This window comes from Chelonia mydas, chromosome 2 (genome assembly GCF_015237465.2).
Source record: "Chelonia mydas isolate rCheMyd1 chromosome 2, rCheMyd1.pri.v2, whole genome shotgun sequence".
Classification (NCBI taxonomy): Eukaryota; Metazoa; Chordata; order Testudines; family Cheloniidae; genus Chelonia; species Chelonia mydas.
In genome coordinates this window covers 250,181,905-250,209,065 of record NC_057850.1, presented here as the reverse complement: position 1 = coordinate 250,209,065, position 27,161 = coordinate 250,181,905, and the positions used below count along the sequence as shown (strand labels likewise).

The 27,161-nt window shown below is 43.2% G+C and overlaps 1 protein-coding gene across 5 annotated transcripts in view; it reads left to right on the top strand.

The window, feature by feature from the left end:
• Nucleotides 1-5,779: 5,779 nt before the first annotated feature.
• DLEC1 (DLEC1 cilia and flagella associated protein) overlaps nt 5,780-27,161 on the top strand; it is a 55,989-nt gene continuing 34,607 nt past the window's right edge. For 3 of the 5 annotated variants that reach the window (XR_006289148.1, XM_043541626.1, XM_043541624.1), the window contains exons 1-13: nt 5,785-5,921; nt 7,918-8,058; nt 11,181-11,337; nt 11,945-12,055; nt 15,469-15,665; nt 15,955-16,175; nt 16,440-16,521; nt 16,907-16,994; nt 17,864-18,037; nt 20,332-20,468; nt 20,846-20,938; nt 22,971-23,061; nt 26,949-27,111. Coding sequence is in view for 4 of the 5 variants with exons in the window: in XM_043541626.1 (XP_043397561.1) it covers nt 5,847-5,921; nt 7,918-8,058; nt 11,181-11,337; nt 11,945-12,055; nt 15,469-15,665; nt 15,955-16,175; nt 16,440-16,521; nt 16,907-16,994; nt 17,864-18,037; nt 20,332-20,468; nt 20,846-20,938; nt 22,971-23,061; nt 26,949-27,111 (1,730 nt within the window). In the remaining variant the exon portion in view is untranslated. Of the gene's footprint in view, nt 5,922-7,917; nt 8,059-11,180; nt 11,338-11,944; nt 12,056-15,468; nt 15,666-15,954; nt 16,176-16,439; nt 16,522-16,906; nt 16,995-17,863; nt 18,038-20,331; nt 20,469-20,845; nt 20,939-22,970; nt 23,062-26,948; nt 27,112-27,161 lie in introns of those variants that run through there. The other 2 variants (XM_037891172.2, XM_043541627.1) reach the window with 2 other exon arrangements.

Below are 27,161 nucleotides of genomic sequence, written 5' to 3'. Positions count from 1 at the left end.
GGGGCTGGATGCTACAGAGAATACTCAGAGGACTCAGGGGTTAGTGTGTGCCTGCTCCTAGCCTGCACCGAGCAAGCGAGGCCTGCGGAGGCCTGGAAGGCAGTGCTTGTGTTACCAGAGGCTGTTCATTTCTGGGAGCTGACCCATAGCAAGCCTACACCAGATTGCTTTACAGTAAGGGCAGGTAGTGGGCAGACATCTCACAACCCTGGGTACCCGTGGAGAGTGTCACAGATGTGAGAAGCTCCAGCCCTGTAGCGAATGTGAGCCCTGCCTGGGGGAACTCCTTCTCATTGGCTGCCTTCCCTACTGCCATGCCTCTTGGGGCTGTGCAACCAATCAGAAGAGGAAGGAAGAGCTCTCTTCTCCCCCAACCTCCCCCTCAACCCAAAGGCATTCCCATGATGGGGAAGGGGTGGCGAAGAAAAAAAAAAACAAAACCCAATTGAGCTGCCGCTGAAGAAGGAGGGAGGGAGGGAATGAAGGACCTGCCGCCGAATTGCTGCTGAAGACCCGGACGTGCTGCCCCAATAATGGACGGAGTGCCACCCCTTTCTATTGGCAGCCCCAGGCATCTGCTTCCTTCGCTGGTGCCTGGAGCCGGCCCGCTCTCATCAAATAATAGGTTCTTCTGATCCCAAAGGACTAGCCACACACCCAGGTCAATATATAACCCCGTTCTTACCCAAAAATCACGCTGATGCCAATCCTTTAGTATCTAAAAGGATATTTATAAAAAGAAAGAAAGAAAGGTGAGACTTAAAATTGGTTAAAGGAATCAAATACATACAGTAATTGCAAAGTTCTTGGTTCAGGCTTGTAGCAGTGATGGAATAAACTGCTGGCTTAAGTCAAGTCTCTGGCTGTTTCGAAATCATTGGAGGGTCCTCAGTCCATTGGTTAGAATGCTCCCATTAATATAAGTTCATAGTCCAGAGGTTTGAGCTGGAGCAAAATAGAGGCAAAATGGAGGGGTTTCCAGGGCCTTTTATATCCTCTGCCATGTGGAGGGAAACCCATTGTTCTTACTGTGGAAAATTACAGCAACAAGATGGAGTTTGGAGTCACATGGGCAAGTCACATGTCCATGCATTTCACCTAGTCATTGCAGGAAATTCCATTAAGTGTAAATAGGTGTCTCCCATGGTCCATTGTTCTTCTGATGGACCACTCAATTTGAATAGTTCCTTCAAGATGTGCTGGCTAACTACTTCCTGGGTGTTATTTTAGGAGCAAATATTTGAAATCCAGGTATAGAGCCAATATTCATAACTTCAAATACAAAAATGATCCATGCATACAGATAGCATAATCATAAGCAGCAAATCATAACTTTTTCATAGACACCTCACTTGATAACCTTTGTACAAGATTTGTTGCAAATATATAACAGTGGTTGCAACAATGATCTATATGGCACGGAGAAATAAGACATGGGAAATTATTGCAAAAGAAAAAAAATGATCATCTATTAGGATCAAGCACATTTTATAATGTGTGGTTACCATTTCTGGAGTTTGAACAAAATAAATATACAGACAATGATATAAGGGTGATCAGACAGAAATGGGTCTTTTAAAGGCAGAATAACCAGAAGAGAAACAGGGCAAATGACTCATATATAAAGGAAAATAGATAGCAGCTGGTTATGACTTACATAATATACAGACGAAAAATGCCAGAAGAAGGGAAACATTTCTGGAAGATCTCATACATTGGAAGTAAGAGTAACTATTTATATCTGGACAATGTGTACTTTAGACAGTGCTTTCTAAACTGGTATTTGTGTTGTCATAAGCTAGAGCTCTGAGAACCCTCTTGTTTCTTTGAAGGCTAAATAAGGTGGAATTAGAAGGTGAGGTATGTGTGTTATTAATAAGATTTGTAATAGTGTACTTGTGTGGGAATGTGAATTTATTAGATTCATGTTAATGAGAAACATCTGGCTCATTTGAAACTATATATATATATATTCAGTTTACATATGTTAATAATGGGGGTGGAAAGTAGGCCTAATCTAAAATCTCTGAAGTCAGTGAGAGACTTTCAACTTACTTCAGTCAGCTTTGAATCAGCCCTTAAATTCTGACTGCAGGTTCCTTATTTGATTAGTGAACGGAAAGACTCCAGCTTGACTTTCAGATTCCAGGGTGAGTTTTCAAGGCAAAAGTTAGAAAAAAACATTTTTACCTATAAAAACTGAACAGACCTGATTTATAAGTAATTGTGAGACAAGAAATATGAAACCCCGCAAAGCTATTTTGATAGACACTTTTCAGTGTTGAACCACACATTATTTTAAACAAAAACATCTTTCCGATTGCCACTACTCTATCTGAGCTTATTTTGGTCCACCGGAAAGAACTGCTAAAAGAATATTGGATTTTACTGACTTTCCAGGTAAGTCCATAGATATTATAGTCAACTGTAACAACAGATGACTAAAAAACTTGGAATCTTGAAGGACTGACACATCTGCATGCTGACACGCAGGGTCAGTTTTAAAGGCAAGAACATATGTAAATTCACAGGGTGCCATCAGAAAGAATAGTCATAATCCTTTTTTATGGGAAAACATTTGCACCTGGCAATACTAGATGAAAACTGAAACCGGTGCCAGATGACAGCAATTTCTCTGATTGGCCTTCGTCTCCTAAGCAGGATATTTTAGAAACCCTGAACTTCCCCTGCACGCGATAAGAAACTATGGCATTTTCATTTCCTAGTAAATGATGTGATCTCTAGATTTCTAAGAATCTCATTTGATAACATATTATACAAGGGAAATGCAGAGTTTAATGGCCTGATGTAGGAAGGATTGTTCCATTTATCCTATTGTAATTAATCCATGCACTGCATACATATAAACACAACTATTGTTAGCTACATTGCACTAGGGTGACCAGATGTCCCGATTTTATAGAGACAATTCTGATATTTGCAGCTTTTTCTTATATAGGCGCCAATTACCCCCCACCCCCTGTCCCAATTTTTCACACTTGCTATCTGGTCACCCAACATTGCACAAGAGTAGAGAGGAAAGAACCCAGGACTTTTTGCTCACCCTGAATGAACGAATGCTCACTAGCTAGGAGTAGCTTCTGTAGGTGGGCTATTTTCTGCAAATTAAGGTTTCAGAGTAGCAGCCGTGTTAGTCTGTATCCGCAAAAAGGAGTACCTGTGGCACCTTAGACACTAACAAATTTATTTGAGCACAAGCTTTCGTGAGCTACAGCAGTCACCAAGGGGCAGAAGCATTCATGCACCTCAGCCAGTATTTGACACCATCATGTATTTTTCTGCCCCAAGCCATATTTGAAGAGGCCTTCATGCTGGTTAACTACCTTGGTGGTTGTAGAAAAGTGATATGAATTACAGTGCCGCTCTCTCAGTCTAAGTCAGAAGCAGAAAAACGGGGGGGTGGCAAAATAAAAAATACTGGGAATGTAGTTATGGCAAACAGCACTGTCATATTTTACCACCAAAATAAGACTGCCAGTACAACCACTATAAACATGTTCCAAGCTTATACAATTAGATAGGAACAGAAAAAAGGGAGGACCGAACTAAGAAGCCTTTCACTTCTAGGGAACCAGTTTATATTCCACCTATAATGGTAGTGAGTAAAAGTCATTCCCATCCAATGTTCCCTCTAATTTTTGACAGGCTGCGTGTGCAAAAAATTTCTTCTGCGCAAATTTTTGACAGGCCATGTGCGCAAAAAATTTCTTCTGTGCAAAGTTTTGTGCACACGGTGTTTCACCATGTGCGCGGGGTTTATGATCTGTGTGTGCGCGCACACGCGCACAGCTTAGAGGGAACAGTGTATGGCTTTTTGACTGCTTATATGTCAGGAGATGATGATTTCAGTCCATTACTACAAAATCGACTATTGCTACTAGCATTTGCTAGTAGTCTCAACAGAAAGGGCAAGAACTGAGTGATCAAGTCAACTGTATTATTTAATTATCGCTAGATGTGTTCCCTCCAGGTCAGATATGAGGTTCCTACCTTGTCCGGCTTTATGTTTGTTTTAGGCCTAATTCTAAGAAGTGTTGAGCACTGAGGTTCTCATTATTATCAGGATTACGCCATTCATAATGACCATGTAAATTCTTCAGGGCAGTGCTGCAGATGCCCTGCTCCCATTCAACTCAAGTAGGGGCTTTCCCAATGACTTTAGTAGGAGCAGGTTAATAAACCAATATTAGAGCTGGCTGAAATGTTTTGAATGAAATGATTTTTTTGTTGAAACTCCCCCCCCCCCTTTTTTTTTTTGCAAAACTATCAGCCTTCTCCATTTTTTGCCATTTTAAATCATTTAATCAAAGTGCTTATTAATTTACATAACTATTTTGATAAAAATATTGCAAAAAATGACAAAAGGATCCCTGTTAAGCCCTGCAAAAGAAAAAAAATACTTCTTTGAAATTTCACATTTTTTCAGAATTGTTTTGCTGCATTGTTGACCAGTTCCAACTACTTTTATTATTAATAATAATTACATAGTGGGATGGTGTCAGGAAGCCTCATAGTTTCTCCATTATTGAGGGGGAAAAGAGGGGAGAGGGGGTTGAAATGGGATATTAGCCCAGCTGTGATGCATTAGAGCAGTGGTTCCCAAACTGGGGTTCATGAAATGTTACAGGGGGTTCTCAGGGAAAAATTCCCTAATGGCGGACAGAGCTGTCCTTAGAGACCCCGGGCAGCAAGGGGCCAGCAGCCTGGAGCCCCTGGACTTCCAAGAGCAAAGCAGATCAAAGCAAGCATATCTATCACACTGAGGAGATTTAAACTTCAAGACTCCTTATAAGAAATGGAAAGGGAGGTGGATATTTTTTGCTGTTTTTAAAATTAAATAGGCAGCTAGTATTGTTTTTAAAATTATTATGAAGAACAGGTTTAAGCTTTGTTTTAATGTGTGTCGTTTACCTGGACTGCTCAAGACCTGAATGCTTGTGGAGGAGGAACTGTTTGAGTTGGCTTCTTAAATACCTTCATGCTGTTTCACATCGGATATTCCTTGATGAAACATAGGAGCCTTGTCTTATTACAGGCTTATTCAAAGTGATACAAGATACCAAAGTGAGATCTTGGAAGAGTGTTGCCGTTTTCATAATGTAATAAAACTACTGTAATGATAAATAATAATAAATTGTGTGTAATAAGCATGTCATAAAAACAAATTGTATATTTCCAAGATCACTGCTTTTATAATTTATACTCAGGTAAAGGAGAAAATCCCTGGAAACATTCATTTTTTAGGAGGTTTGGGTTCGCCAGACTTGACATTTTCGTGAAAGGGGTTCACAGGCTGTTAAAGTTTGGGACCCACTCACGGAGAGTGAACTGAGACAGGAAAATCAAAGGCTACCAGGAGCCCCCAGAGCTGGAAGTGTGGCCTGGGGTGCAGCGAAATCCGGGGTCATAAGCCAAGGGCTAGATCTCAGGCTGTGGGGCAGCCTGCGAGGGGACAGGGGCGATGTCACAGAGAGGAGGCAGAGGGTGAATACCGCTAAGTGACGACCACAGCGCACCTCCAGAAAGGAAAGGAAAGGAAAGGAAAGGGAGCGAGGCGGGGGGGCTACAAACACTGTTACCCGCCCAGCCCCAGCTCCCCGCTGCCCCCGGGGCGGTCTCCCCAAGGAAGGGGCGCGATGGCGGCCCAGGCGCTCGCCAGCCCCGGCGCGGGAGGAACCCGCTGCTGGCTGGGAGGAGGCGCCGTCGCTAGGGCAGGGCGCTGGTAAACTGAGCCGGCCGCTCCCCTAGCGACAGGCTCCGGCCGAGCCTGCCCGGTGCGAGCGGCGGGGCCGGGGCTGCCCTGGCCTCCGGGCCCCGCGTGGGGGATGGCGGCGGGCGGGGCCCCCAGCAGCCCTGAGCCCTCCATGGACAGACACAGACCTGCCTCCGAGCGGACTCAGGTAACGGCCCCTGCGGCCCCGGCATGGCCCTTCCCCGCCTCCGAGACCGACCCCCCCCCCCAGCCAGCAGGGGCCCCCCCCCGAGACCGACCCCCCCAGGCCAGCAGGGCCCCCCCCGAGACCGACCCCCCCTCAGAGACCGACCCCCCCAGGCCAGCAGGGCCCCCCCCTCGAGACCGACTCCCCAGGCCAACAGGGCCCCCCCCGAGACTGACCCCCCCGGCCAGCAGGGACCCCCCCCGAGACCGAACCCCCCAGGCCAGCAGGGCCCCCCCCCCCCCCCGAGACCGACTCCCCCCCTAGAGACCGACCCCCCAGGCCAGCAGGGCGCCCCTCCCGAGACCGACGCCCCCAGGCCAGCAGGGCCCCCCCCGCTGAGACTGACCCGCCAGCAGGGCCCTCCCCCCTCTGAGACCAACCCCCTCCCCTCCGAGACAGACCCCCAGGCCAGCAGGACCCCCCCTCCCCCGAGACTGACCCGCCAGCAGGGCCCTCCCCCCTCTGAGACCAACCCCCTCCCCTCCGAGACAGACCCCCAGGCCAGCAGGACCCCCCCTCCCCCGAGACTGACCTGCCAGCAGGGCCCTCCCCCCTCTGAGACCGACCCCCCAGGACCCTTCTCCCTCCGAGACCGACCCCCTGCAGCAGGCCCCTCCAAGACCGACCCCACCAGGCCAGCTGGGCCCTCCTCCCTCAGAGACCAACCCCCCCCTGCCCCGTAGGGCTCTCCCTCCTCAGAACCTCCTCCTCCCCTCCCCCCCCCCGCCCAGTCCTCCCTTGCCTTCAGAGATCAACCCCCTACCCTGCACTCAAAGACCAATGCCCCTGCCCGGTCCTTCCCCTGCCCTCAAAAACTGATTCCCCCGCCCCTGCAGGGCCCTCCACACACACAAACCCCCCTCTCTCACCCCTCTCTCACCCTCCAATACTTCCCCCCCACAGGGCCTTCCCCCCTCCAGACCAACACTTCCCAGACGCCCCTCTGCCTTAGCGACACCCCCCCCCCCCCGGCCTCGTTGGAGGCCCCCTCCACAGAGATACCTCCCGCAACCACACCCCGATGCCACCTCCAGCCTCAGAGACACCCCTCCACCCATGATCCAATGGCTGAAAGTTGAAGCTAGGCAAATTCAGACTAGAAACATGGTGCAGATTTTTAACAGGGTAATAAAACATTGGAACAATTTACCAAGGGTCATGGTGGAGTCTCCATCACTGACCATTATAAAATCAAGATGGAATGTTTTTCTAAAATATCTGGTCTTGGGATTTGCCGGGGGGAGGGGGGACTTCTATGGCCTGTGATATACAGGAAGTCAAACCAGATGATCACAATGGTCCCTTCTGGGCAAGGGATCTATGAATCACAAAGAGAGAGACACACACACACCCCAGCAGCCCATTCACTGTGCCTGGACACCCCAACCCATTCAGAGCTCCAGCAGGGAGCCTCTTTGCCCCACTTGGAGAGACACCCCCCAGCCTATCCAGAAAGACACCCCTGTACACACACTCCATCTCAGACACACCTCTCTTGGACCTTCCTGTGAACCTCCCTTCTGTGCCCCTATAGTATCCACTGCAGACAGGAGCCCCTTTCCACCACCATCTGACATTTCCTCTACCTCCTACATCCCCTCTCTGGCAGACCCCAATTCCCCCTGCAGATAGTCCTTTCCAGACAGAGCCTTCCAGCCCTAGACAGTCCACACCTAGCCACCCACCCAGCCATTCTCAGGAGGATCTGAATGGAATTTGCTTTTGCAGCCTATATCTTTATATAACCCAGATTTTTACAAAGCAAATAGATACACAGAGCTTCTATATCCAGAACATTATGTACATAGTCCCCTTTCTTACGAAAGCACTGGTAATCTGAAGCTACTGCTGTGGAACCAAACTGATTTAATCACTGGTGCATACATGCCCCTCACCCTCAATCCTGTCTCTGTTTCTAAAGATTAACAATTTCTCACCCTAAGTTTTTCCCCTTCAGGACATTTCTCATTTGTTGACTAGCGTCTTTAAGAGCATGTATACTGCAGATGTTATAGGGATGGACACTGGAACAAATCTGATCAAGTCCCGTGGAGGAGACAATCTCTATCATGAGAAGTTTGTGGAGGAGCTGCAAAAGGTAAAGCAAATAAACAAAAAACAGAGGCAATTTTCAGAGCTGTTCTGAGATTTAGCAAAATGTTTGTCAATGTTAATTCAGACCTCCCAGGATTTTTTTTCACAATGGTTTCCTAGAATCGCAACGACATTTTCATGAGCAGTTTGAATGTTAAGTGGCAAATACCCTTCTTAAGACCAATTTTGCTTGTAGAGCCTCTCATCTCAATATGTATTAGCCACCTGATGCTCCTAACTGTTGTTCTGGGAGTTTTTTCAGATGTGAAGTAAAAAACAATTCTCTTTAAAGTTCCTAAAGCACTATCTGCTTTTACCCTACATTCTCCCTGCAGTTTCAAGTGGATGTGATAGTCTTCTTACTATCCTTCAATAAATTGTTGTGTAGTGTTGTTGTGTGCTCTTAAGGAGCTGCTGAATGGAGTGAAGTGATCCTTATATAACCATTTCGTACCTCACTGGTGGGTTGTGATACATAATTCATTAAATTTTGCAAAGCACTTTTGAGACAAAAATGATGAAAAAAGCTGTAGAAGTGCCAAGTATTTTTTATAATCCTATTGCTTCAGTAGGTGCTGAGCAAGAATAGGAGACGAGATCACTGTTAAAATGAACAGATATTCTGATTTTGGCAACAGATGTTAGTTTTGTAGGCACCATCTATCTCTTTGTACTGTTCACAGACTCATAGATGACTCGTGCCTCCCCATATTGGGGGGGCACAAATCTAAAGGGAAAGAGACATGACCGCACCATGTGTCTTCCCTGCTTGGTGCCCCAAGCCCTGTGCCCAGCCTGGGCCCTCTGCACTCTCCCCGCCCCACCAACATTACCTGCACGGGGGGGGACTCTGTCCTTCTCCCGCTGTGCCTTCCCCCCTCCCCAGCATGTTCGGCTGCTCTCCCTGGGAGCCGGCCCCAGACGGGGAGCAGAACGGAGCCATTTCTCACGCAGCTGAAGCTGGCTACTGAGGGTCGCTGACTCTGTGCAGCGCAGCAGCTGCCTGAGAGATCCTGGCTGGGGAGATGGTGGCACCTGGGCCCGACTGCTGGGGATAGGGGCTGAGTGAGCCGGAAATGTGCCTGGGGGGAGAGGGGATTCTGGCTCACTCGGCCCCTGTCCCTAGCAGCTGGGCCCAGCTGCGGGGCGGCCTGCCACCTTCCCAACCAGGCTGTCTCAGGCAGCCACTATGCCGCACAGAGCAGTGACCCTGAACGGCTGGCATAAGAAGTGGCTGGTTCTGCCCCTTCTGCTTCCTGCCCAGGCCCGGCAGCCACGGTCAGAGGCCGAGCATGCCAGGGGACAGGGGCAGTGGGAGAAGGATAGAGCCCCTCTCCTTCCCCATGCTGGCAGCCCATGCAGAAATCTGGTGTGGCACCTGACCCTGCATACCCCACAACGCATCACCTATGCACAGACTGCAAGACAGACAAGCCTGAATTTCAGATTCTATATTTTTCTCCTGAATTGAGTTTCTTCAGAAGGTACCAGTGAATGGAGTCTGCTTTTTCTTGACAATATCTGAGTAGTGTGTTTGAATGATCTCTCCTCAAACATTGACATCTTGTCATTTAAAGTAAGATGCTTCCCAAAAGAAGTACCGTATATACTCATTCATAAGCCGAATATTTTTGGTAAAAAAGTGACACATCAAAGAGTGGGGGTCGGCTTATAAACGGGTCTACACCAAAATTTGATGATTTAAAACTCTATGAAATCATTGAATTGAATATCTAATACATTGTCGTTTTGTTTACCTGGAGCGTCTGCAGGCACGGAGCCCCTCAGTTCCCTGTGGCCGCGGTTTGCCATTCCCAGCTAATGGGAGCTGCGGGAAGTGGCGCCACTTCCCGTAGCTCCCATTGGCTGGGAATGGCAAACCGCGGCCACTGGGAGCTGAGGGGCTCCATGCCTGCAAACGCTCCAGGTAAACAAAACATCCTGACCTCCAGCGGCTTACCCTGACGGGCCGGGAGCCAAAGTTTGCCAACCCCTGAAATATAGGGTCGGTTTATGAAAGGGTCATACAGTTTTTACCATTTTTACTTATCCCTCTTGGGGAGGAGGTGTCGGCTTATAAACGAACCGGCTTATGATCGAGTATATACGGTAGTTAGCATTAAGATAAACCATGTTATAAGAAAGTTATTTAGATTTTCTTTTAAAGTGGGTGGTGCTCTATCCATCTGAGGAAAGGGTACAATATGTGCTGTATATTCAGTGCAAATCAGAGCTTTACAAAATCCACTTTCCAGCTTGCTATTGGAGAACAGAAAACTTACAAGTTAGAGGTGGGTGAAACTGAGCTATCAATTCACTTTAAACTGCAGATTTTAAGCTTTCAGGTTTTGAAGGGTTTTTAAAAGTTGTTTTTAGTCCTAAATCTGAACAGATGTGCAGTCTTTCTGAGTCTGTAGACAGGTAATCTTAAAACCTCTCTTGTTGGAGCAGCTGCGGAATGAAATCAACAAGACTTTGACGGCTGATATTCAAAACCAGTAGGAAAAAATTGATGATGAATGCTATTTTGTTGAAACTGAAATTTTCTCAGATCCAAGATGGAATTGGGAGATCAGGGAAGAAGGACAGAGAGAGAAGAATAGTCAATAGCCTACTGTTTAGGACACTCACCTGGGATGTGGGAGACTTGGTTCAAATCCCTGCAGTGAATCAGTGAATTAAAAAGCTTTCTAGTAACTAGGGGAGAGAGAACACTTTAAATTTAATCATATACCTGATATAGTATCTGGAACACAAGCAGGGTCCAAGCATAGCACCTTCCCTCTTTCCAGTAGCAGAGGTTGAAGGTCAGGCTTCTCAGTAGGGTATTGACCCTGGAATTCATTGGTAAAGGGGCTCCTTTCATCATATCTGCCTCTGGTTGTAAAGTTTAGTGATCTGACTGGTAGGCATCTGGTAGATGTTTCAAGCCCCACCACAAGTTAAATGTTAGAAAATAATGCATTCTATTCTGAGAGTTTGTTCTTGTAAAGCAAAAACATTCTAGCAAGCCTTCAGAAAGAAACAGAAAACATTTATTTTTCTATTACATGTACTGAAATTATTAATAATTTGTGATAGCTAAAAATATATTTATTTATTTACATTCACCAATCTACTTGCCAGATTCATACTGAATATAACCATCGACTGACAGAAGTTGACATAGTAGAAAAGCACATCATTCAGGCAAGAGCTCGAGCAACAGCAGCAGAAGAAAGGGCTCTGAACATGTTGAAGGTAGATGTTGGGGAGGACTTCCACAACATTGGATTGCCACCAGGTGAGGTTTCTGGGAATGTTACCTATCCCAGTACACATTTATGGGATCCGGAGCCAAATTCAATGCTTATTTAAGTCAATGGAAAGACTCCCATTGACTTCAGTGAACTTTTGATCATAATGCCAGGGTTTAATACCACTTATACTAAAAGAGCAGCTCTGAGAAACTGTAAGGAGAGAATCAAAAAGAAAAAAATTAATCTTACATAATAAGAAACTAATTGGGCAGGTAATTTTCAATGCCTGAAACCTGCCATTAATGGTTCTATACCTTAATTTTGTTGCAAGCATATATAAACAGCTGTACAAAAACCATTAATACAAATGTCTTCACAATTGCCCTGTTGATAAGTGTTATTACAGGCAGGGAAACTGACACAGAGATTAAGTGATTGGTCCAAGGCCCCAGAGCCATGAATCAGAACTGAATTTAGAATTCTGGAGTTGTTTGATTCAAGTTCTGTGCTCAGTTTACAGACCATATTTCTCTCCAAAATACTTCATTGTAGTGATGTGAAGGAGAAACAACAGAAATGTGGACTGACCATTGTTAGTGTATCTTAAAACGCCAATCTTTTGTTTGTTTTTGTTTTTTTTTAATATTGTAGTGAAGTCCTCCTTTCGATGGTGTGTGGATAATGACCTTCTCAAAAAACATAATTTAATCTGCCCTGAAGATTACATCACTGATAGAATACCCATTACCAAAGCACCTAAAGGTAACTTTTAAAGTAGAGACTAATACGGATTTCTGATAATGCTCTGAAGAATTAGACATGGATAGCCTGCGTATAATGCTCTGTACTTCTGCCTAATGAGCAGAAACACGAAGGGCTTTACCATATGAACACTTAGTTCGTGGCAAGCTGGGGTGTAAATTGACTGTGCTGTAACCTGGTGTGCACTAGGTGTCCATGTAGACCATGTTGCTGAGCACTAACAGTTCTCTAGTGCACTTTAATGTACCCTGCTTTGAAATGGGAATAGATTAAGGAGGACGATAGACTGTTTAGTCTATGGCAACCGGCTCCACACAGAAATGTTGTGTGCTGCAGGCTAGTGTGAGGTAGATTTGCACCCAGCTTGTTGTGAACTAAGTGTTTATATAGACAAGCCCTAATATTTAAAGTACTATGAATTAGCTTAAAGGACACAGTAAAGATAATACATTTGTAATATATTACAAAAATTCTCCTTTCTGTGTAACTAATAAATTACTAAAACTGCAATTTGTTTTAAATATCAAATTTACTTTTCATTACCAATGCTGTTTGTTTAGTTTTTTCAGCTCACTCACTTTAGATAGCGAATCTGTGGTGGTCAGTTTCACCCTGTGATTCTTCTGCACTAGCAAATGCAGCAGTATTTATGTGATAAACAGAGCAGAGAAATAATTAAATTATTGAAATGAAAACCGTTTTTATTTTAAAAATTTGTTCTGATTAATCTCTATGCCTTTGTTTTAGAGCTGATCAAAAATTTTCTAACAGAATGTTTTTCCATCTAAAATGCTGATTTGATTAAATTGAAATGTGTTATGAGAACATATTAATTTTGTCTGAAATTTTTATGGGAAAGTATCAAAACGTTTTTGATAATGTCAAAATATTTCGTTTTTACTTTATCAAAACTTTTTTTCAATAAGGTGAAATGTTCCACTTTGATTTTATCATTTTCACACACACACACACACACACATACATAAACAAAACATTTCAATACGGTCAAAATGAAATATTTCAGAACATTTCATTTTGCAAAAAAATCCGTGGTTTCTACTTTTTGCCCAAATTAGGGATGATATGAAATTTCAAATCTTGGAATTTCTTCAGTGTGAGAATTCCATTTTGTTATCAACTCTGTTTATCCATTTGTAAAGTGGAGATAGTAACTTATCTACCTCAGAGGGGAGTTACAAGGCTTAATTAACTGTTTTTAAATCATATTAAGATCCTCAAATAAAGGGTGTTAAAGAAGTTGAATGCAGTTTTGTTGTAACTGTGTTGGTCCCAGGGTATTAGAGAGACAAGGTAGGTGAGGTAATATCTTTCTTTCTTTCTTTCTTTCTTTCTTTCTTTCTCTTTCTTTCTCTTTCTTTCTTTTTTCTTTCTCTTTCTCTTTCTTTCTTTCTTTCTTTCTTTCTCTTTCTCTTTCTTTCTTTCTTTCTTTCTCTTTCTCTTTCTCTTTCTCTTTCTTTCTTTCTTTCTTTCTCTCTCTTTCTTTCTTATTGTATTTTGATCATTGTAAGTTTGTCCTAAATGTTATCAGTATGATTTGTGATTGAAACAGATTAACCTACTTGTAACAAAATAAACTGTAAATATGGCGGAAATATTAGAGCACTTAAATATTTAGTTGTTTTGCTAACTCCAAGACCAATCTTGTATTATTAATAATTAGGGCTCTCAAGCAATTAAAAAAATTAATCATGATTAATAGTGGAATTAATCGCACTGTTAAACAATAATTGAATACCATTTATTTAAATATTTTTGGATGTTTTCTACATTTTCAAATATATTGATTTCAATTACAACACAGAGTACCAAGTGTAAGGTGCTCACTTTATATTTATTTTTGATTACAAGTATTTGAACTATAAAAAAAAAAAAAGAAATCGTAGTATTCAGTTCACCTAATACAAGTACTGTAGTGCAATCTCTTTATCATGAAAGTTGAATTTACAAATGTAGAATTATGTACAAAAAAACTGCATTCAAAAATAAAACAATGTAAAATTTTAGAGCCTGGAAGTCCACTCAGTCCTACTTCTTGCTCAGCCAATCAAATTTGTTTACATTTGCAGGAGATATAATGCTGCCCGCTTCTTGATTACAATGTCGCCTGAAAGTGAGAACAGGTGTTCTTGTCGCACTGTTTTAGCTGGCGTCGCAAGATATTTACATGCCAAATGCACTGAAGATTCATATTTCCCTTCATGCTTCAACCACCATTCCAGGGGACATGCATCCATGCTTATGATGGGTTCTGCTGCATAACAATCTAAAGCAATATTGACCCACACATGCTCATTTTCATTATCTAAGTCAGATGCCACCAACAGAAGGTTGATTTTCTTTTTTAGTCGTTCGGGTTCTGTAATTTCCGCATTGGAGTGTTGCTCTTTTAAGACTTCTGAAAGTATGCTCCACACCTCGTCCCTCTCAGATTTTGGAAAGCACTTCAGATTCTTAAACCTTGGTTCAAGTGCTGTGGCTATCTTTAGAAATCTCACATTGGTTCCTTCTTTGCGTTTTGTCAAATCTGCAGTGAAAGTGTTCTTAAAACGAATAACATGTTCTGGGTCATCATCCGAAACTGCTATAACATGAAATATGTGGCAGACTGCAGGTAAAACACAGACCAGGGGACATACAATTCTCCCCCAAAAAGTTCAGTCACAAATTTAATTAACACATTATTTTTTTAACAAGTGTCATCAGCATGGAAGCATGTGCTCTGGAATGGTGGCTGAAACATGAAAAGGCATACGAATGTTTAGCATATCTCGTACGTAAATACCTTGCAATGCCAGCTACAAAAGTGCCATGCAAATGCCTGTTCTCACTTTCAGGTGACATTGCAAATAAGAAGAGGACAGCGTTATCTCCTGTAAATGTAAACAAACTTGTTTGTCTTAGCAATTGTCTGAACAAGAAGTAGGACTGAGTGGACTTGCAGGCGCTAAAGTTTTACATTGTTTTATTTTTGAGTGCGGTTATGTAACAAAAAAATCTACATTTGTAAGTTGCACTTTCACGATAAAGAGATTGCACTACAGTACTTGTATGAGGTGAATTGAAAAATACTATTTCTTTTGTTGTTTTTACAGTGAAAATATTTGTAGTAAAAATAATATACACTTTGATTTCAATTACAACACAGAATACAATGTATATGAAAATCTAGAAAAACACTCAGACTACCAATTGAAATGTATTAAATATTTTATCGTTTAACAGTTTGATTAAAACTGAGATTAATCGCGATTAATTTTTTCGAGTTAATTGTGTGAGTTAATGGCAATTAATTGACAGCCCTATTAATGTTTCTCTGCTTACAGTAAGTTTCTAAAATGAATACTTTTCTCCCTATTGCTCAGAAAATGTCAATACTTTTCTTTGAACTGCAGGAAAAAAAGAGCCTGACTATATCAAGGAGACGCTTAGTTTTAAACAACTCATTTCTAAAAGTCCACGGGATCAGAAACATACAGAAATCCCACACTTGAGGAAAACATTAGATAGTCTGCCAGATGTATCTTTATCCACCTTAACGCTGTCTTCAACTCCTGAGCCTAGACATCAGACTAAGAAACCATCAAGTAAGGTATATTTCGGAGATGCACTCTTTTTAGCCCGTCAAACAGTTTAGGACTTATTGCTATCCCTGTAGAAAGAGGCAAGTCCTAGCACATTGCTATTTTAGTGTAAGTAGTTGCTTTCCATGTTGGAGAAGAGAAAAATACAGTAGTTTGCTGAGGGTGAAATTCTTTACCGTTACATAAAGCCTAAGTAATCAGGAATAGGTATTTTATATAACACCCCCCCCCCCCCCGCCCCCAAAGTTGCTGTGTTTGACACTGAATTTTGCATCACACTCTCTGTTTGTTTCAAAGAAATCTAGCTCCTCTCACAAATCAGTCTGGAAAGATGATATGTACAAAGCGGATAGAGAACAAGACCGCGTTTACCTTGCCAGACTTGAGAACCGACATAATTGCCTGAAGAATCCCCGCTTTTTCCCACCAAATACTCTTAATGGAGGAAAATCTCTTATTTTTCCTCAGAAGAAGGTAGATCGAATGATAACAGGAAGAAAAGTGGCATTTGATAAAAGGTACGTATCTTGACTCAGACCCTGATCCTGCAGAGAGTTTTGCTTTGGAGTTATTCTGGATTTATACCAGTTTAGCCAAAACAGTATTTTCTCCTGTGTATCTTGATTATAATCATTCAGAAATAATATCTTACAAGGTTTTTATAATTTTTGTTGTTCATGCTTATGGATGCAATCAGGACATTCTTAAGGCATAGATAAATAACTGACAGTGTAAGAGCTCACTGAATATTTCTTAAAGTCTCTCCCATTATTTTATTTCAGTGATCCTCAGTCTGTTCCTGTATTTCTAGCTACCCCGCCCGCTGTTTTGTTTTCTGAGTATGAAGTTGGTCAGGTTTATGAGGTAACAGCTTTTTCATCTACAAAGAATTTATTCTACCTCTGAGAAACTTGATGTCTCTCCATGACTTTCATAGTTCCCCCACCCCTATGCAGACTTCCACATAGCCAAATAAACTCTCCTGAGCCTCATTTTCCTCTCTCTTTCAATCATCAGCAGAACTTCCCGCAAGGAGTACCAAGTGTGATCCTTTTCAACCTCAGGTTGCTTTTGTGTGACATGTTCTTTACTTCAGATGCTGACAGAAATGTTCAGTTTTCCCATTTACAAAATACCTACCTCCTAGGCGTGTTGTGAGAATTAATTCACTGCTGTATGCAGAGTATTATGAAAATGAACAGTGGTGCATAAGTGTTATTTGGTATTCTATTTTCTTTTTTAAATGAAGATGACTATAGAGCTGCAGAACCTGACTTCAGTGTGTCGCCATGTAAGAGTCATTCCTCCATCTACTTCAGCCTTTGCCATTGGGCTGGGTAAGTTGCTATACTAGCTCTGAAGATGCAAAATTGTACAAGAACTAATTTGTCTACTTAAATATAATACATTGATTTTTGTGTGTGTCCCATCTACAATGCAATCCAGGTGGGCAGATCCTTAATCCCATAGAGTCTCATATCACTTCTTAGAAGTTAGAGGTTGTCTTACCTGTCTAGGACAGTCTACATGAAACTCCCAGACAGAAGTCTGAGACTCTAGTGGTCTAATTAAAAATGAAATGTAGGGAGATCAGATTGAAACAAAAGAAATGGTATGCATAACACATCTAGACGTAGGCTATGTCTACACTACTGCGGTAAATCGATCTACACTACGCAACTTGAGCTACGTGAATAACGTAGCTGGAGTCGACGTTCCTTAGATCAAGTTACCGCGTGGTCTACACCGCGGGTGGTCAACAGGAAAAAATCTCCCATTGACTTACCTTACTCTTTTCGTCGGGGGTAGAATACAGGGATTGGCTGGAGAGCGATCTGCAGTTGATTTGGCGGGTCTTTGCTAGACCCGCTAGATCGAACACCAGTGGATCGATCTCAGAGCATCGATCCCTGCCGTAGTGTAGACCTGCCCTGAGACTGCAAAAACTCATCTAGGTCCTGATTCAATGCCCATTGAAATCAGTGTAAAGAGTCCCTTACTGCCCATTGACTTCAGAGGGAGCCAGGGATATATGAGGACCGCAGGGTCAGGCTCTCTTGTGGTCACACCATTTATGGCAAATTATCTAAGAGAGCACATATTGAGAGTTCGCTAAGAGCAGCTTTCAAAGGGCAGAATATGGTCATGAAAGCGTAGAACAACTTCTGTATTTGAAATTTTCAATCACCTGCATTTTCTTTCCTAGGAAAATTTCCAGGAGAGGGTGGACTTGTCGCTCCTGGGATGACTTGCCAGTACACAATTCAGTTTATTCCTGAATATTTAGCTGATTATGAAGATTATATTCTAGTGGAGACGCAAGCACCATCCTCTCTCCTAATCCCTGTAGAAGCTAGGAGACCACCTCCTGTATTAACATGTAGGTGCAAGCACTCAATAGTTTCTGTTAAGCTTTAGGTCTCTGATTTTTAAAGGGCCTTGACTGTCTCCAGCTTTATGGAGGATTGTAGAACAATGTTGCAGGTGCATTTCATACCACTTAGGGGTCTAACTGTCTGATTTACATGCATAATCTGATTAATAGGCATTTAAATGCTGTAAAATACTCCCTTAATTATTTGTATCTGCCAAATTGTGCCAACAGTTATTTTCAGGGTGCAGAGCCAGAGGCCCAAAAATCTGAAGCCACTTTTGAAACTCATAGAATCATAGAATATCGGGGTTGGAACGGACCTCAGGAGGTCATCTAGTCCAACCCCCTGCTCAAAGCAGGACCAATCCCCAATTAAATCATCCCAGCCAGGGCTTTGTCAAGCCTGACCTTAAAAACTTCTAAGGAAGGAGATTCTACCACCTCCCTAGGTAATACATTCCAGTGTTTCACCACCCTCTTGGTGAAAAAGTTTTTCCTAATATCCAACCTAAATCTCCCCCACTGCAACTTGGGACCATTACTCCTTGTCCTGTCCTCTTCTACCACTGAGAATAGTCTAGAGCCATCCTCTCTGGAACCACCTCTCAGGTAGTTGAAAGCAGCTATCAAATCCCCCCTCATTCTTCTCTTCCGCAGACTAAACAATCCCAGTTCCCTCAGCCTCTCCTCATAAGTCATGTGTTCCAGACCCCTAATCATTTTTGTTGCCCTTCGCTGGACTCTCTCCAATTTATCCACATCCTTCTTGTAGTGTGGGGCCCAAAACTGGACACAGTACTTCAGATGAGGCCTCACCAATGTCGAATAGAGGGGAACGATCACGTCCCTCGATCTGCTCGCTATGCCCCTACTTATACATCCCAAAATGCCATTGGCCTTCTTGGCAACAAGGGCACACTGCTGACTCATATCCAGCTTCTCGTCCACTGTCATCCCTAGGTCCTTTTCCGCAGAACTGCTGCCTAGCCATTCGGTCCCTAGTCTGTAGCGGTGCATTGGGTTCTTCCGTCCTAAGTGCAGGACCCTGCACTTATCCTTATTGAACCTCATCAGGTTTCTTTTGGCCCAATCCTCCAATTTGTCTAGGTCCCTCTGTATCCTATCCCTGCCCTCCAGCGTATCTACAACTCCTCCTAGTTTAGTATCATCCGCAAATTTGCTGAGGGTGCAATCCACACCATCCTCCAGATCATTTATGAAGATATTGAACAAAACCGGCCCCAGGACCGACCCCTGGGGCACTCCACTTGACACCGGCTGCCAACTAGACATGGAGCCATTGATCACTACCCGTTGAGCCCGACAATCTAGCCAACTTTCTACCCACCTTATAGTGCATTCATCCAGCCCATACTTCTTTAACTTGCTGACAAGAATACTGTGGGAGACCGTGTCAAAAGCTTTGCTAAAGTCAAGAAACAATACATCCACTGCTTTCCCTTCATCCACAGAACCAGTAATCTCATCATAGAAGGCGATTAGATTAGTCAGGCATGACCTTCCCTTGGTGAATCCATGCTGACTGTTCCTGATCACTTTCCTCTCATGTAAGTGCTTCAGGATTGATTCTTTGAGGACCTGCTCCATGATTTTTCCGGGGACTGAGGTGAGGCTGACTGGCCTGTAATTCCCAGGATCCTCCTTCTTCCCTTTTTTAAAGATTGGCACTACATTAGCCTTTTTCCAGTCATCCGGGACTTCCCCCGTTCGCCACGAGTTTTCAAAGATAATGGCCAATGGCTCTGCAATCACAGCCGCCAATTCCTCAGATTCTATATATTTGCTATGTCCATCACTTCCTCGATTGTTAAACATTAATTATCTAGGGTGTTGTTTACTGCAAAACTATCCTCTGAAAATATCTAGTCCAGCCTGTAATATCTCAAATCTCAATCTCAACTGGCATAAATCTGCATAGCTCAATGGAGTTATGCCTATTTATACGAGCTGAAGATGTGCTGTTTTTGTTAGCCATCAGTGATTTACTTTCCCCCAACACAAAGCTCTTTTACAAAATCTTCTTTATTGTTATCAAAGTTTGACACAATCCTTAAGTACTTGGAGCTGGAAGCATCATTTAATATGGGAGAGTTATAGCAAGTTACAGCTCAAACTGCTGCACCTTTAAAGTAACCATTTAAAGTGTTTAGCATCTTTAGAGTCTTAATAATTCATATTCAATGAGTCCATGTTTAAAGAGTAATTGATTAAATAACTATTTTTCCTGCAGTTAGCTTTCACTACATGCGTATTTTCCTTTGTTGTATTGTTTGTTGCAGTGCCTCCCATCATCAGTTGTGGTTCCTGCCTTGTGGGGGGAGTAAAAATGACAGAATTTGTGTGCAGAAATGAAGGGTCCAGTAATGGAAAGTTCTGTATTATGCCAAAGAAAGTATGGCCACCCCCTAATTTCAGGGTAAGTGATTAGGAGGAACCACTACACAGTTTAGGTATCTCAAAGTATAAAGACTTTGTGGGCCATGACAATCTGCAGGGCTGGCCTGAAGTCATACATGCTCCTCTGTAAACTTCAAAAAAGGCCCCTTGTATCTGCCACTTGATTGTGACAACAGCACCCTTCCTGCCCTCTGCTCCCCCCCCAGGTAACCCAGAAAACCATGAGGATTTTCTGTCAATTAAGCAATGGTATATACCTTTGAGATTTATTAAAGAAGAAGAAGAATTATATGGAAAGAAAAAAGTTTAAGTGTCACAGGATGTCACCTATTCTAAATAGCTGGCTACAAAAACCCAACATGATCAATTTATTTTGTTTGTTCTTTTCACTTCAAGGCTGTTGCAACTATTGGTTTTGTGGAGCAAGGTCCATTTGGGATCCGACCTGCTGTTTTTGAGCTAGGTCCAGATCAAGCTATGTTATTAGAGGTCAGTAATTAGTGTTTAATATTTTGTACTTTACCAAATATATGAGCAATATAGGCCATTTTAAAATCCCTAAGTGTGATGCTTAGGGGTTTCACCCAGACCAGTAAGGGGTTGTGTCACTGCCTGCCCGATAGCCTTGGCTGCTTCTGTACTGTGCAGCTTTGGCTCAGAGTCCTGACACCAGCAGCCTGCTTACAGCACAGTGGCCTCCCCCTGGCTTCCAGCAGCCTGGTTACTCCTTCCAGGGTGACACCAAGAGCCCTTCCAGTCCCAAGTCTGCCTAAAACCATCTTCTCTGCAGTGTGCAGCCCCTCTCACTGTAGCACTAACAGAACCTTATCAAGTCGCTGCTCCTTTAAAGAGGCAGTACGCAGTACCAGCCTGTAAGTTTGGCTGAGGATTTTACTCTTCAGTTTGAAACACTGCACTTTGATGTTTGTGTAATAAAAGAAGATTATTTATTAACGAAGAACAGATATTTAAGTGATACCAAGTAAGGAATTGAGATAGAAATGGTTACAAATAAACAAAGTAAAAATACGCTTCTAAGACTAAAACCTAACTCAACAAACTAGAGTCTTCTGTTCAAAGTAGATTTCTCACCACAGCTGGTCTTTCAGCATGGCTGGCCAGTCTTTAGCCAGGATCCAACAGAGCTCAAGCTCTTGATTTCTTTGTCTCCTCAGGTGAAGTGTGAGAAATTGGCTTTCTCTCTCTGCCTATATCCTCAAAGTTTATCTTTGTTTTCAAAGTCAAGAAGCCCTCCTGCATCCACCATGGAGTTGACGCCACATTAATTTTTATAGTCTCCACCACTATCATGATAGTTAAATGGTTATCTCCCCCACTCGTTAATTTGATGGCTTTGTTTATCTTTTATGTATATATACTTCTGTAGGCTTTCTCTTTGCTCAGTTTACATTGGAGACACATTCAAGCAGGTGCAACCATATTCCTTTGTCTAGGGCAAGATGATTTAAGCCCTACTTGCCAAACACATTTTAAGAACGTATTTCCAGCCCATATTTATAATTTTTTGTATATCACCTGTACATACACCATGCCTCTTGGAGGTCTCCCATGCATAGGAAGAATGCACTCACTAAGCCACCCATTAGGAGGCTGTAGTGTACACTCCTTTCTTTCACGTATGTGGACAGTGGTGAGGGGAGTGGTGCCATGGCCCTATCACCTTTCTATGCCTTTGGGGAGGCTTGTACTCCAGGAGGTGCTAGTGAGTAGCGTTTGAGAGCATAGAGACTGCAATTATAGGTGCTTGTAAGGGGAGAAGGCTCCTGTGCCCTTCCAGCTCTGCTCACATATCCAGGGGACAAGCCCAGTCTGACCCTAATCAAGGGATCCTGTGTGAAGCCAGAAACAACAACAGTTTGAGATCACAGGAGTACATCCCTTACTGTAATGGAGAGAGTCAAATCCAAGAAAGCACTTTCCTTCACAGATTGCCTTGGGAAGGAAGGGCAATCTCTCCTCCTCTTTCCTTTTGGAGCATAAATTCCTTTGTTGCATGCTGCAGATGCTTATGCTCCATTTTGGATGCCAGTTGTGCTCTTTTTGAAGAGGGACACTCCAATTAATATATAGATCTTGCTGATACTACTGCTTTCTTTGCTGTCCTTTCCCGTTTTCTCAGATCCAGATTACACAGAGATCTTCTGCAGAGTGCTGATTGGTTGAAGGATGCATAGGGATGGATGAATAACGTTGATAATGATCTCTGCATGCTATCCACACTCTTTTGCAGTATATTTATCCCATATTTAAGACTTGATTCTGCCCTCAGTTACATTGGTGGAACACCAGTGAATTCAGAAGACCTACTCTTGATTTACCTCAAAGTAACTGAGAGCAGACTCTGAACATTAAAGACTTTTTATGACATATGTAAGGTTTTATAATTGATTAATTGATCACTAGAGTTTTTTTGTAATGAACATCTCTGTATAGAAGTCTAAGAATTGTATGAAATTAGTTATGGGCACGCTATTTCATTGTGTGTAATCGTCTCTTTTAGATACTGTTTTCCCCCTCGTCTCCTGAAAACCTGAAGCAGACATTCACTATTGTTTGTGATAATTGCCAGATCAATGACATCACAGTTACAGGTTTGTTTCTAATGTGTTTTGAGATATTGTATAAAGCGGAAAGTACAAGGTGATATAAACATTTTTAAATCAATGGATTAATCAGTGTTTGCAAAGCATTTTGAAGATGTTAATGTCAATGTTCAATGTATGTTATTGTTACATTATCCTACTAAATGAAACATTTGGAATCCCAACTGCACTAGAAACATACCTCTTAACTTGATGCGTGACGCTGGCCTTTAAACTATGTGAGAGAGTCCTATAATGAATCATAGAATCATAGAAGATTAGGGTTGGAAGAGACCTCAGGAGGTCATCTAGTCCAACCCCCTGCTCAAAGCAGGACCAACGCCAACTAAATCATCCCATCCAGGGCTTTGTCAAGTCAGGCCTTAAAAACCTTTAAGGATGGAGATTCTACCACCTCCCTAGGTAACCCTTTCCAGTGCTTCACCATCCTCCTAGTGAAATAGTGTTTCCTAATGTCCAGCTAGACCTCCCCCACTGTAACTTGAGACCACTGCTTCTTGTTCTGTCATCTGCCACCACAGAGAACAGCCTAGCTCCATCCTCTTTGGCACCCCCCTTCAGGTAGTTGAAGGCTGCTACCAAATCCCCCCCTCAGTCTTCTCTTCTGCAGACTAAATAAGCCCAGTTCCCTCAGCCTCTCCTCGTAAGTCATTTGCCCCAGCCCCCTAATCATTTTCGATGCTCTACGCTACACTCGCTCCAATTTGTCCACATCATTTCTGTAGTGGAGGGCCCAAAACTGGACGCAATACTCCAGATGTGGCTTTACCAGTGCCGAATAGAGGGGAATAATCACTTCCCTCGATCTGCTGGCAATGCTCCTACTAATGCAGCCCAATATGCCGTTAGCCTTCTTGGCAATGAGGGCACACTGCTGTCTCATGTCCAGCTTCTCTTCAACTGTAATCCCCAGATCCTTTTTTGCAGAACTGCTGCTTAGCCAGTCGGTCCCCAGTCTGTAGCAGTGCATGGGATTCTTCTGTCCTAAGTGCAGGACTCTGCACTTGTCCTTGTTGAACCTCATCAGATTTCTTTTGGCCCAATCCTCGAATTTGTCTAGGTCACTCTGGACCCTATCCCTACCCTCCAGCATATCTACCTCTCCCCCCAGCTTAGTGTCATCTGCAAACTTTCTGAGGGTGCAATCCATCCCATCATCTAGATCATTAATGAAGATGTTGAAAAGGACCAACCCCTGGGGCATTTCCCTTGGTACTGGCTGCCAACTAGACCTTGAGCCGTTGATCACTACCCATTGAGCCCAACGATCTAGCCAGCTTTCTATCCACCTTATAGTCCATTCATCCAATCCATACTTTTTTAACTTGCTGGCAAGAACACTGTGGGAGACCGTATCAAAAACTTTGCTAAAGTCAAGGTATACCACATCCACTGCTTTCCCCATATCCACAGAGCCAGTTATCTCATCATAGAAGGCAATCAGGTTGGTCAGGCATGACTTGCCCTTGGTGAATCCATGTTGACTCTTTCTGATCATCTTCCTCTCCTCCAAGTGCTTCAAAATGGATTCCTTGAGGACTTGCTCCATGATTTTTTCCGGGAACTAAGGTGAGGCTGACCAGTCTATAGTTCCCCGGATTCTCCTTTTTCAAAGATGGGCACTATATTTGCTTTTTTCCAGTCGTCCGGGACCTCTCCCTATTCCCACGAGTTTCAAAGATAATGGCCAATGGCTCTGCAATCACATCAGCCAACTCCCTCAGCACCCTCAGATGCATTGCATCTGGCCCCATGGACTTGTGCATGTCCAGCTTTTCTATATAGTCCTTAACCTGTTCTTTCACCACTGAGGGCTGCTCACCTCCTCTCCATACTGTGCAGCCCAGTGCAGCAGTCTGGGAGCTGACCTTGTCTGTGAAGACTGAGGCAAAAAAAGCATTGAGTACTTCAGCTTTTCCCACATCATCTGTCACTAGGTTGCCTCCCCCATTCAGTAAGGGTCCCATGCTTTCCTTGACCAACTTCTTGTTGCTAACATACCTGTAGAAACCCTTCTTGTTACCCTTCACATCCCTTGCTAGCTGCAACTTGAATTGTGCTTTGACCTTTCTGATTACACCCCTGCATGCTCGAGCAATATTTGTATACTCCTCCCTAGTCATCTGTCCAGGTTTCCACTTCTTGTAAGTGTCCTTTTTATGTTTAAGCTCACCGAAGATTTCTCTGTTAAGCCAAGCTCGTCGCCTGCCATATTTGCTATTTTTTCTGCACCTCAGGATGGTTTGTTCCTGTGTCCTCAAAAAGGCTTCTTTAAAATATAGCCGGCTCTCCTGGATTCCTTTCCTCCTCATATTAGCCTCCCGGGGATCCTGCCCATCAGTTCCCTGAGGGAGTCAAAGTCTGCTTTTCTGAAGTTCAGGGTCTGTATTCTACTGCTCTCCTTTCTTCCTTTTGTCAGGATCCTGAATTCGACCATCTCATGGTCACTGCGGCCCAGGTTGCCACCCACTTCTACTTCCGCTATCAATTCTTCCCTGTTTGTGAGCAGCAGGTCAAGAGGAGCACAACCCCTAGTTGGTTCCTCCAGTACTTGCACCAGGAAGTTGTCCCCAACACTCTCCAAAAACTTCCTGGATTTTCTGTGCACTGCTGTATTGCTCTCCCAGCAGATGTCAGGGTGATTGAAGTCCCCCATGACAACCAGGGCCTGTGATCTGGAAACTTCTGTTAGTTGTCCGAAGAAAGCCTTGCCTACCTCATCCTCCTGGTCTGGTGGTCTGTAGTAGACAGCCACGATGACATCATCCTTGTTGCTCTCACCTCGAAACTTAATCCAAAGACTCTCAACAGGCTTTTCTCCAATTTCATACTGGAGCTCTGAGCAATCATACTGCTCTCTTACATAGAGTGCAACTTCTCCACCCTTTCTCCGCTTCCTGTCCTTCCTGAATAGTTTATACCCATCCATGATAGTGCTCCAGTCATGTGATTTCCCCATCAAGTCTCTGTTATTCCAATCACATCATAGTTCCTTGACTGTGCTAGGACTTCCAATTCTTCCTACTTGTTTCCAAAGCTTCTGGTGTTTGTTTTACAGGCATCCAAGATAACTAGCTGATTGCCCTACTTTCTCAGTATGAATTAGGTGGCCAATGAGGGGAATTAGCAAGGGAGAAAACTTAAAATAATGTGTGATTCATTCCATTGGCCTTATACCATTTTGCACTGACTCAAGATTTGATATTTATGATATCAAGAATATACGGTGACAAACTGTAAAATTCCAGTTTTTGAGGGAAAGACGTGCATTTGGGTTTGAAACGTGTTGTGGCATACCCAGTCTTAAGCTATGTAGGCAATTGTGTTATGTTTGCTAATTTAACCTTTTGATTTTTAACCTAAATGCTTTTCTTACCAAGGACTTGTAAATACTTAAGAAATTATATATAAACTTCCAGGCTTCCTAATAATTTTATTGAAAAATTTGCAGCAGTGCAAAGGTTTTTACTATTTGCTGTAGTTGTTAATATACAACTCTTTTTTAATTGGTTATTTTCTGTGATAAAGATTGGGGGTCAGATTCTCAGTTGAACTCTCATAGTTCAATTGACTTCAGTGGAACTATGCCAGTTTACACCAAATCATATCAGTTTATACTAGCTGATGAGCTGGCCTTGCAACCCCAAAATGTGTTAAATACATAAGGAAACTGTCTGTATATATTGGTGTAGATTGGCAGTGAAATGATATCACGAAGGTACTGTAGTCTTAGCACGTTGGAGCGCAGAAGGCTGAGGAAAACCCAGATTTATCAGTAGTGTCCATTGCTATAGGTATGGTCATGAATAAGCAAGCAGTGTGAATAAACTTAACTGCCATATGGTAAACAGCGATTCATGTTTATTTTCTTGCAGGAAGTGGACAGCTGATAGCTTTAGAGCTTTTATCTGTCACTGGTGGAGAAAGCCACCCAGCCCCTGGTGAGCCTACAGACATAGCAGCACAGCACCTCATACGTTTTGACCCCCAAAATCCACATGCCACAACAGAGAAGAAACTCCTTATAAGAAACTCTACGTACGTAGCTGCTAGTAATATAATAGCACGTTAGGACTGTAGAGTGTTGT